The sequence below is a fragment of the Gossypium hirsutum genome, chromosome A10 (genome assembly GCF_007990345.1).
Source record: "Gossypium hirsutum isolate 1008001.06 chromosome A10, Gossypium_hirsutum_v2.1, whole genome shotgun sequence".
Lineage (NCBI taxonomy): Eukaryota > Viridiplantae > Streptophyta > Magnoliopsida > Malvales > Malvaceae > Gossypium > Gossypium hirsutum.
This window is the reverse complement of record NC_053433.1, coordinates 92,405,670-92,417,591: the sequence shown is the minus strand read 5'-3', so window position 1 is coordinate 92,417,591 and position 11,922 is coordinate 92,405,670. Positions and strand designations below refer to the sequence as shown.

Genomic DNA, 11,922 nt, shown 5'->3' with positions numbered 1-11,922 from the left:
TGAAAATAATTTCTTAAAACATATCTTACCAAATTTGATTAAAGGATTATTTGTTACATTAAAACATTGAAAAATTAAAACTAACATATTTAAAAATTCAAAAATATATAAAAAATTGTATAATATATAAATTACATAAAATAAATATAAAAATATAATATAAAATATAAAGAATTTGAAATTTTGAAAATTTTAAAATATAAATAAATTATAAAATTATTAAATTCAAAAATTAAAATTTTTTATAATATATAAATGATATAAAAAAAGAAAAATATAAAATTATATAAAATATAAATAATTCAAAAAAGGAAAAAATAAAAAATTTATATTAAAAATTTTAAAATCATTTAGAATTTTAAAAAATTTCAAAAAATAACACTTAAAAATATGTTTTTGTTTGTAACAAATATATATTATAGAAAATTTATAAAAAAAATAGTTTTTTTTCAAAAAACTTAAAAGTAATATATATTTGAAATTGAAAATTTTTTTAAGAAAATATTAAAAAATCAAATTAAAAATTGATCAGTCAATATCAACTGACATCGGTGAAGGTTAGATCAAGCAACAATCAATTATTGATTAATGACCATGTTAACAATCAATGACCACACCATTGCCATATAAAATAAAATAAAGGGCAAACACATGCTACGTTTTCATTAGTTGGGGTACCACTTGTTTTTTTAACATTGTTCACTTTTTGGACTAAAATCTACAATGGAAAACTAGTTTAGACGTCGAAATGAGGGAAAAAAAAGAAGATTGAAGGTCACTTTGACACATATTTTCATATATTTAAAATTGAGTCCTCTTAGGATCTGTTTATTTACCAGGAAAACAATTTTCTGAAAATATTTTACTAGTTTTACGCTGTTTGTTTGACTGAAAATATATGTATGTAAAATGTTTTCAAAAACACGGGTAAAATATTAATGCTTTTACGGAAAATGGCTTACCGATTTTTTTTTCCATAAGACATTTTCCAACTCTCACCAATCTCTCTTAACAGTTCTTCTCATCTTCCTTCTTCTTCATCCAGGTAAGTTTCCTCCTTCTACTTCTTCTGTTTTTCATCTTTTATTTCAATTGCTGTGTCCGTCGCATATTTCTCTTCTCAGGGCTGCTGTTTCATTTCGCTCAAATCTTCCTCTTCGCAGGGTCTTGGCTTAAGGTATGACATCTTCTTTATGTTCATTTTAACCGATAATTTTGGCAATTTCCTAGAATTTTATTAGATGATTTCCGGAAAATAATATCCATCATTAAATTGGGAGAAGCAGAAAATGAATCAGCCCAAAAATCTATGGCTGCTTTCACCTCTTTCTCTCTTCTTGGGTACTCTTTTATCTGTTTATATTTTGTTAATGTTAAGGACAGAGTGATAAAGTATTGATTCTGGGTATTTGATTTGGACAGTAATTATGCAACAACTGGAAGGATTATTCCAATTGTGAAAGCCTCACCACGACTTTCTTCTTCTCCCACCTCCATCAATTTTCTAACAGCAAATCACTTACGCAGGTATTTTCTTTTCTTTTTATTTGGTTGGGAAGTTCTCTTATTTCGGCATTCAATTGATGATTACTATTATTCTTTTCGTTGTCAGTTGGCTGATCAATAATGGGGGTAGAGAGAAGGTTTAATTGGGTTCTAATTCATTGTAATAAACTACATATGTGCTGTAGCGATAATTTTTTTCCTTTCAAATTGATATATAATGTTTGCTTAGATTTTCAGTTTTGTTTTATTTTGGATGGCAATTTTCTGAATTCGCTTTGTTTCAACTGATTTGTTCTATTTATTCATAGCTGCTTCCTAGGAATTTGGTTTTTTATTTTTTACTTTTAAATAGGCCAATATTGATGAGCCATGATTACAATTTGTGCACTCTGCAGGTTTGTAATCTTGATAGGTTGATTACAAGTGGCAATTAATGCATTCTTTTTTGTTTGCCTTTGTGGATAATAATTTAAGATGCGAAAATCTTCTGCCGAAATTTGATTAGTACATTCCCCTTAAGTAGTCTCTATTTTACAACCCTTAAGGTTCATCATCTGATTTATATTAGTTTGAGAAGTTGCAGGTTCTGAGCCCCCCTCCTTCTGTTTCCATTGAACTTTCTTACTTTTTGTTGTCACTTCCAGCTGATATGCTTTCATAATCTGTATAGAGAATTTGCACTTGAAGTTCAGACTCATAATATGTATAGAGAATATTGCAATTGAAACTTAGACTGTTCATGGTTAAACTTTATAATAAAATTGAGTATAACTTGTTGTTGGCCTCATGTACAGGCACTGACTCGTGCTAGGGTCCCCATAGTAAAGCTTATGGATCCAGTGACTGGAATTTCCTGTGACATATGCGTAAACAATGTTTTTTCTGTAGTAAATACAACGCTTCTACGAGATTATGCAAAGATCGATGTAAGATTATAGCAGTTGGCTTTTACTGTGAAACACTGGGCCAAGACCAGATGAGTGAATGCAACTTACCAAAGGACTCTATCTAGCTACGCGTGAGTTGTTTGCAACTATAATGCTATTCCCATAGCTAGCAACATCATTCCTGAGCAGCATATTTCAATGGTGTTTGTGGTTAGTCTATTTGGTTTGCTTTGAAATGAATAAAAACATAGATAAAAGTATAAGCTTATAAGCTGTGATGATGCCAATTTAGGTAGGATTCATGTATCTAGAGATAGGTAGGACACATTTCAGGTATTGCTTAATTTAACTTGCAGCTATAAAGTCACCTGTTCTTGTTAGTTATTTATTTATTTTTATTAATTATTATTTTTAACTAGTATTTTCTTTGTTGGTATGTTTTGATGTGCATTCATTTCTTACAGCAACGTAGACCTGCTATCCTTCCATGCTTGCAGGTGTGTATGCTTTTTGCTTCCCATATCAATTTTTGTTTTTAATTAGTATTTGGATTTTGCCCTATCTTTGCTACAACATTGTTGGTGTGGGCATTCTTTAACTATTAGCATATATTCATGATTATGCAAATTCAGTAATATCTGTACGCACAGGAAGCTTGATCAGGTGAGATGCAAACTATTATCTTTCAGGAATGCTAATAAAGTTTGAGGTGAAAATATAAAATGTTTTCATGGTTTCTGAACTTATAAGTGCAAGTTAAAATTCATGTATCTGGTTTCGTTTTAAATGCTTTCTTTGGGTATTAGTTGCATCTTGTGGTGAGTGAATTAAAATATTAACAGATCCCATTTACTGTTGTAAGTTCTGAGCAGGGAGAAACATGAGTGCACTCTTTTAGAATGGCTTGTAATTTGCAAATGGTCAATAGATGCTATATTTGGTTTTGCATAAACCGAGGACTAAATAGTTGTAGGTGGGGATAAAATAAATGAATTCTACAAAACAAAAACGTTTTTAATTTGATGACTCCATTTGTGCAGTAAGGGAGAAAAAGACTGGACAAGAAGAATTGGCAATGATCGTCATTTAATCTGCATAGAGGATCCGTTTGTGGTATCTCATGACCTTGGTCGAGTGGTGGACAAGTTCAGCATTAAAGTTCTAAGAGAAGAGTTTGAACGAGCTTATGTAATGTAGTATGATCCAAATCTTTGGATAACACTCTTTGAACCTTACGTCATTGGGTAACAAAACATTGTCCAAGTGTGTTAGAAAATTAATGGTTAAAGCTATTTGGTTGGTTTTTATAATCGGCGTGCTTTGTGTCCCCCATAATCTTCAATTTTGTCTTTTTGAGTTCACATCCATTTTAAAGAAGTTTAAGCTTATTATATGTAATCAAGAAAAGAAATTTCTAAACATTTTATGGATGGATGTTAAACAAGTTGTAATTAATTGATTGATAATCTATACAAACCCTGTATGATCCAAACATATTTATATCAAATGAATGTGTTATATCGTATTTGTGTCTTCAAGTGAAACAATAAAAACAGTCTTATTATATACATCTAATAAATCATTGCAATATATGTAAAAATAATTTAAAATATAAATTTATTAATATATATATATAGAATAAATTCAATTAAACAATGAAAAGATAATAAATTCTTAAATATATATTTGTTTAATTTAAAACAGTTTTTATGAAATATTTTCAGGAAATCTGTCAAATAACAGAAAATATTTTACACAAATTCATCCAAACACTAGAAAAGTAAATCATTTTCAAAAAAGCAAATCATTTTCCAGAAATTATTTTCCGAAAAATATTTTATTGGCAAACAAACGAAGCCTTACTTTTATTTTTAAGGATTTTGTTCATTCTACTTTTTTTTAGATTTAAAAATGTAAGTTTAATTGTTAATATTATTAAAATTCTTCTATTAAATTCAAGTCAATTACAATATTTTTTTTTGTTACATAATTACCAAGTATGTATTTTTCTATTTCAATATGTCACACTAGTAGATTTAACAAAAAAAATTAACGATTTTAATAATTAGATTAAAACTTTTAAATCTGAAAAATAGAAGAACTAAATTCTTAGAATAAAAGTAAAGAAACTAACTTTTAAATGTGGGGCATATCTAATACTATTGTTTGAGTATTTTACTGAATTGGTGTCACTTTGAACTAAGTCACCAATTTAGTTATAAAATTAAAAAAATATCCCTTTTAAAAATTATAATAATATTATTATGATAACACTTTTATCTTTCATAATTTTGTATCATATTTAAATAAAAAATTAAAAAATTATGAATTCAAAGATGAAACAAATGTTTAATAATATTAAAATACAAGTTTATTACCACTCCATCTATATTCATTATTTGATAAATTTTAAAAGAAAGGGTAAACCACACCGTTAATCTCTAAAAAAGGGGTCACTCCCATTTTGGTCACCCCAAATTTTTTTAAATTTAGCTACCAAAATAGAAATTGATCAAATTGTCACTCTACTGTTAAATGGTATCGAAAGACTAACAGTGCATTTGTATGAAAAAGAATCTGAAGTGACCAAAATAAGAACTACCCCTATTTAGTGTGATTGACGAGAATAATTTACTCTAAAATATTGACGAGAATAATTTACCCTAATTTTAGAGTGACTAAAGTGAAAATACATAATTAGTCTTCCAGTGCCCTTTAAAAGTGACCAATTTGATTAATCTGTATTTTGGGTGACCAAATTAATAAAAGAAATTTGAGTGACCAAAATAAGAATGAGAGTAATTGGGTAATTTACCCTAAAAGAAAATTAAATCGTTTTCTTGCATTTGACCGGATGTCAAGATTGTAAACTGCAAACTTAATGTAAACTTTGAGCTGGTTTGGGTGACCGTCCTTAATGAGCATTGAGTCCGTTTTACTACAATTTTCTTTGATAAACAAATAAAATTAAACCTTTTTGAGAATTCCCTAAACCGAACCCTTCTTCCCTCTCTAGTCATTCATCGTTGCCAACATGCCAGCGGTGTTGGAAGAATTTGAGCCAATATTCGGCGAACCCAAGGTCGAATGGACGGGTACTTATTCGGGTTTGGGCCAATCAAGCGCCTTCGTTTTCTACGTTCATTCTCCTGATTCATCTCACCTAAGGATTTGCGTCTCTGATTTCCGCCACACCACTTGGGAGTCCGTACGCTCCGTTTCGCAGCTTGAGGACATGGTCTTCTTCGTCTTCTTGATTTGCTTTGCTGGATTTTTTATTGATTTTTTTTTGTGCAAATAATGGTTTAATGTGCAGAGGGACAGTGTTGGGATAGGCGGTTCTTGGTCTGAATTCATTCACTATCTGGTAGCCTCCATTAAGTCTGAAGATGTAAAGCTTCTCTTGGAAGCACTTCCTGACTCAAATGGTAATCAATAATATTCTTTTTTTATTTGTTCGGTTTTACCCTCTATGAGGCTGCAATCTAGATCTTTAGCTTTTGTTTTAGCAGAAAAATTTGAGTTGCTAGTTGCCCAAATTAGCTAATTTTATTGTGGAATTTTCCAATTTATTTAGATTTTAGATAAATAGAATTTATGGCATGAAATTTCACAGTAAAAAGGAAATATACAATGCCAAGCATATTGATACATCTTTTCCTTAGTTATATTTTGTGCTTCCAATTGTTATTTTCAATTTCATGAGAAGTACCTAAGGTAATGGTCGGTGATCTCATATCCACTGTGATGTTAAATTTTGCCCAACGATCAACCAAAATAATTATGGTTCCAAAATTCAACAAAATTGTACAGGTTGAAATCAAAGATCTAGCAATACAATAATGGTAAATTTGATGATTATCTCTTTAAATTCCCTTTGGATGGTGTTGGGAAAGTATTCCCACCAGACTTGCCCTTGTAAACTGGTTCTAAATAATTTTCATAAACTGAAACTCCAGATGAGCCAAGTTGGCTCCTTTGACTTGCTTGGAAGGAAGGATGAAGAAATTTAGACTTGGGGAATGAATTATATGAATGCATTTCAATCTTAAACCTTTTGGATTTAAGAAAAAAAAATAGCAAACGAATTCAATTCTATTGATATTTGTTCTTTCTATGGTTCAGATACTAAATCTGCAAAGTTAGTTGCTCAGAAATCAAAAGGAATGCCTCGCATTTCCTTTTCCCTCACAAAAATTACTGGTGCTGCTGCTTCAGATGCTGTGGCTAATCTTTCACAGGAACTTTTTAAAGCATTTAAAGGCTTGCAATATCTATTTATGGAAGGTCCTATTCTCTTTGCTCATCCCTAGAATCACTTGTCATTTTCTCTTCTTTTTTGAAAGCAACTTTATAGCAGTTTCTTGATTTTTCTATCTTGATTCATAGTTATCCTATACTAATTCTTTGTAATTTTGAGGCACATCCAGTTCTACAATGTTCCTAGTTTGTCAATACCATTGGAAGGAAGGGAAAATTTAAAAAAAAAAAAATTCTTGCAGTGATCTTGATAACTGACTCTTATGTTTAGTTGGGGGAAAAAAGGAACATATAATGTTTAATAATTTGTATACTTCTATTGTTAGTTAATCCAAAAGTTTTGTCTAGGCGGTGAAATCATTTTTGGAACAGACAGTTCTCTATTTTCTTATGTTGGACTTTGGCTCCTGTCATTTCTCAAAATATTATTGCTGAGGAGTTTCAGATTTGGTGCCACAAATTGATATCCAAATCTAATCTGTATGCTTCTTGAAATGTCTGGTTTTTAAGGGGTTATTAGTTTGGGAATTAATTGTCAGGCTGATTTTGTAGATTTGTAGGGAGAGATTTGCCCCACTATAGAATTTAAGAAGATGCTTTGTGGTTGAAAATTTTATCTTTTTCCCTCAAAATCCTTATCATGAAAACCAGGTAGGATATGCTGCTTAAATAAGTTCCCAAGAGGACCATTAAGGCACTTTTAACTCCATACGAGAAAACCTTATCTATACAGTATCTTCTCAATGGAGGGTTTTTATTTTTGGTATTGAAATTGCTTCTCTCTAGGTGCAGATTCCATACTTGCAACCGCATATTTCTTTACAGTGCATCTGTTTTAGATGAAATACTTACATCCATGTCTTGGTTGTAAAAGCCAACTAAGTGTTTATTGTCAAGTTGAACAAAAGTGAAGTTTCTGGGATTTAAATCTCTTCAAAAGAGAAACTAACTAGCCATGAAGGCAACTGACTTATTTGTTCTGTTTTATGCTCTTAATATCCACGCAAAATTCATTTTTCCTGGATATTACAGGATTCCCCTGATTTTCGTGTATAAAGTTTAAGTGTAAATAAGAAAATTATTTATTAATTACGCATATTTATTACTTACTAAATTACCCACTCATTGATTATGTGGACATCATGCCTTTGACCTTTGCTTGGAAGTAGAAACTCAATCTCGTTAGAGGCCTCAGGGTTTTATTTTGGGTTGTGGTATTTGTTTGAGACATTTATCTTGTTTGACTAAGTTTTCTATTAATTTCAGGAATTGTCTTGCACATAAAGTTCAAAAGCGTCTAACAATTGTTACATAATATATTGAAAGTTAGGAGTCTCCATTATGTATACCTCATTAAAGTGAGATTTCTTTTTTTTGATCTCATGTTCAACAAAAAATGTCTCTTCCCTAAGGGCTTCCATATTCCATAGGAGTTCTTAATATTTGCAAATATCTATTTTATAATTTATTTTTCTTTAACCCTTTGACTCTCTCACGTCTATAGCAAGTTTTATGTTTATTATTTAAATTTTCTTATGTAAATAATATTACTAGAAAATGTATTAGAAATATTATTGTTTTCGATTAGTTACAAATTTTTGTACCTTCATTAATTATTGTTTCCTGCTTGATTTCTCTTAGAACAAGAGCGCTGTTTGCAGTTGACAAAAGTGATATCAGTTGAAAAGGTATTCTTGATATAATCTATTTTGGTTTTGCTATCCCTAAGCAATGATAGTTTTAAGGCTCAATAATCACCAACTTGGGGGGGGGGGGGTTGAATTGGTATTTTAAAAACTTTAAAAAAATATGATAAACAAAGGAGAGACAATAATTTATAGAGGTTCGGCTCCAATTGCCTACCTCCACTACCTTAGCTTACCACAACTAAGGATTTCCTAAATTCACTATATTGCAAAGATAATGTTTAACCTTTGCAAAACACCATCTTTCCACTAGGCAAGATAGAGCCACTTCCCTTAATATTTTCTATCCAAAAATTTTAAGCAAACTCTTACAAAGATGAGAAATAAGAATAGGGATTAAAGACTCCTCTCAAAGGAAGATATTACAATGATAAAGCTCACTCAATAACAATATAACACTTGAAAAAGAATAAAAAAAATGGTTGCTCAAGTGTGTGTATGACGAATAAGGAGAATATCAATAAAAAGATTGGAATTTTGTGCAATTGACTTTACAAGCTTGTTTCTTATCTTCAATATTGAGCTATTGACTTGTATTTATGTCTTCTAACAACCATTGGGACGTTTGGAGATGGTGGGAGCAAATTAGAGTCGTTGCTGCAATTAATTCGTGCATTAATTGCAGACTGCAGACCACTTAAATCGGTACAAGTGGACTTGTGCGGCAGAAGTTTTAAAAATTATGATCATTGGAGCCATGAGTATAGGTAGAAGTCCACTTGTATCGGTAGAAGCCTGAGGGTTTTTAGGGTTCAGACTTGTACCAATAGTTGTGTCGGTAGAAGGTGCAGGGTAGACCAAAAATTGCTCATTGACTTGGTTGTATTGGTAGAAATCCCCCTAAGTATTGGTTAAAGTCTGATGCTTGGCTTGAAAGGCTCCGACTTACTTCTACCAGTAGAACTCAACCCAAGTATCAATACAACTGGAGTTGTATCGGTAGAAGTCTGGGAGAAATCTTGGGGTGGTCTCTGACTTGGTTCTACTGATACTTTTATGTACTTTCTACTGATACTTCTATGCACTTCTATTGGTAGAAGTGTCCCAAAGTTGTAGAATTTGACTTGAAACAATATTTTTCTAAGGCATTTTATAACTTAAATCATTTGATGAGTTTACAAACACTTGAAAATAAATTTACAAGAGCTTATATTAATTGATTGCAAAGTTGGCCGAGGAGAATTTATAATTTGACTTTGTTATATCAAAACATTTGAAAAAGTAGGGCTAACGTATAGATATACGAATGCTTATCCCTCTGGTAGCGGTTGTGTCTTTTAGTTGGTATATATCTGTGTTTTTATTAATACTTTTAAAATTCATGTGTAGTAGCTATAAAGAATGATATTATTGTAAATAGCCTTTCTATTTACCAGGAAAAGAATGAAATCTTTCACAGCCAATTGGAGCTAAATTCAAAGAGGCAAAAGTTACAAAAAGCGATAAATTCATTAGATAAAGTAGATTTGACAAATGGCCAAAATCCTCCAGGTAAATTTTGTATTTACTTTTGCGAGATGCTTTTGTGATTTTTCAGGGTTTGTATGTTAACTTATATCTTCAATTTAGCAGTGAATTCATTACCATATGATTTAGATTTTCTTCTTTTTTAATTTTTTATACAATGCCTATTTCTACTCAACTCTTTCTCAACTCGTAAATTGGAAGAAAAGTGCGAAGGTTAGTTTCCATTTCTGTTGCGGTTGAAAAATGCTTTTCAAAAGTGCTTTTCAAAATGTTGTGAAAAAAAATAGTTAATTTTTAGTGTTCTCCATTTCTATCGAAAATTGCGGTTAAAGGTTAAAATGCCTTTTCCAAACATAATAGCAGAAAGTAATAAATTATTTAAGTTATATGATATTTAAATAATTTAATATAATGATACATGAAATATAAATTTTAAATATCTTTTAAGTAATTAATATAAATTATTTGTAAAATCAATGATATATAAAATTAAAAAAATTAACTATAAATAAGATTTAAATAATTTAATATAATGATGTATAAAATAATCTAATTTTTTATATACCTTTTAAATAGTTAATATAAGTAAAGATTATTTTGATAATTTTCATTTCCAAAAGCAAAAGTCAAAAACTAAAAACACCTAAATCCCAGGTTTTGCGTTTGAGTGGAAAAGCACTTTTGACCACACTTTGGACTACTTTAGCAATGCTTTTAAGAAGCACTTCTGGGACAAAAAGCGTTTTTGACAAAAGCTCAAATTTTCTACTTCTGTGTTTGGCCAATTTTTGGTTTTTGAAAAGCACTTTTTCTCTCAAAAGCGTCTTGTTTAAGAATGCTTTTATCTCAAAAGCACTTTTTCTCCCAAAAGTGCTTCTTAGGCTAGCCTTTTGGACTCCAAAAACCAAGTGTTCTTTGTTGCTTCTACAATGGAAAAGCACTTTTAAGCTAAAAGTGCTTTCCCACTGCAATGGAGAACACACCCTTAAGTGCGATAGAACTCACGTCCTACTGGCTATTGCAATAGTAATGGTGTCAACTAAGCTAAGGCTCAATCCATTGATTTAGTTTGTTTTTGAAAATGTTGAGATTATATTCCAACTGAATCTGGACAGTACTTTCTTTATTGAAAGAAAGAGAAACTGGAATTGTAGTTTCTTGATTGTTCAAAGGGAGGAGGGGAGGGTGAGCATCTCTCACTTTCTTTCAGTTAGTGATCTTTTCTACTTTGCAAATCTGTTTTTGTCCTTTCTCAGTATCTGCACTAATAGTTTGGCTTTCTTAATTTTCTATTTCTGTTTTTCTATACCCCTAATTTGAGCTGTCATGGAATTGGTTTTTTAAGTAAGCGTTTTTGCCCCCTTCCTTCTTTTTTCTCTCTTTTCAAACTGGACACCAGGCAAACAGGCAGCTCAGAGTCCTGGCCCAACAAAAGTGACTAAACGTCCTGTACCTACACATCGCAGGTATTTATCATCATTCTTATTAAGATTCTTAATTCTGCTGAATCAGTTGATAGCAATGACTTAAAATTTGGTGTTGACAGGGCAAAAGCGAGGGGCATCATTTTGCAGGATAGTGAAAACGAAAAGGATAGCTAGAAGATAAGGCACTCTTGTCAAGTTTGGCATATCATACAGCAAATCTTACAATTTCACTAACGTTGGCATTTTCATTTACTATACGAAGGTAAATTTTTCACATTTATACAAAAGAATGAAGCTTTTAGTATTTTAGGATGTTTAGCGCATTGCTAGGCTCCTCCTGCTGTATCTCAGTTATGTTACCTTTAAATATTGTGCTCTTGAAAAACTTCTAGATACTTGGCCTCATTTCACGCTCAGGATTGTGCATATTAGTATATTTCTAACCTTCTATTGATTGTACTGGAAGACATGCATGTTTGACCCATAAAGATTTCTCACATAGGAAGTTTGTAAGTAGCAAAAGCAGTCAAGAACCCTTTTTTCTTTCAGGTGTGATTTTGGGCTACAAAGCAGGGTCAGTCCTCTTATTTTTGAAAACCTCACCTTTCCATGTTAGCAGTCTGTTTATTTCACAGAATAATTTTTGGAAAACCTTGCTTTGAGAGAGCC

The 11,922-nt window shown here is 31.0% G+C and overlaps 1 protein-coding gene and 1 long non-coding RNA gene across 3 annotated transcripts; both read left to right on the top strand.

The window, feature by feature from the left end:
• The first annotated feature begins 658 nt into the window (after positions 1-658).
• Positions 659-3,703, top strand: LOC107896670 (uncharacterized). 2 transcript variants are annotated; one of them, XR_001683817.2, is made up of 6 exons: positions 857-1,045; positions 1,125-1,177; positions 1,423-1,527; positions 2,301-2,524; positions 2,858-2,890; positions 3,434-3,703. It is a non-coding gene; the product is annotated as an uncharacterized lncRNA (long non-coding RNA). The 2 variants fall into 2 exon arrangements; XR_001683816.2 differs by having other exon boundaries at positions 659-1,177.
• Positions 3,704-5,250: 1,547 nt separating this feature from the next.
• LOC107896672 (uncharacterized) lies at positions 5,251-11,669 on the top strand. Its single transcript, XM_016821898.2, has 7 exons — positions 5,251-5,631; positions 5,710-5,821; positions 6,519-6,680; positions 8,295-8,341; positions 9,736-9,850; positions 11,226-11,292; positions 11,373-11,669. The coding sequence occupies exons 1-7, from the start codon at positions 5,428-5,430 to the stop codon at positions 11,425-11,427; spliced, it is 762 nt and encodes a 253-aa protein (XP_016677387.1). The 5' UTR covers positions 5,251-5,427; the 3' UTR covers positions 11,428-11,669.
• Positions 11,670-11,922: the final 253 nt, after the last annotated feature.

What these genes read in the sequence shown, in the direction of transcription:
- LOC107896672 (XM_016821898.2), top strand. Translation starts at nt 5,428, where the DNA reads ATGCCAGCGGTGTTGGAAGAATTTGAGCCAATATTCGGCGAACCCAAG. An exon ending in GCAATATCTATTTATGGAAG is followed by an intron (nt 6,681 to 8,294) that starts GTCCTATTCTCT and finishes GATTTCTCTTAG; the next exon opens with AACAAGAGCGCTGTTTGCAG. An exon ending in AAGTGATATCAGTTGAAAAG is followed by an intron (nt 8,342 to 9,735) that starts GTATTCTTGATA and finishes TCTATTTACCAG; the next exon opens with GAAAAGAATGAAATCTTTCA.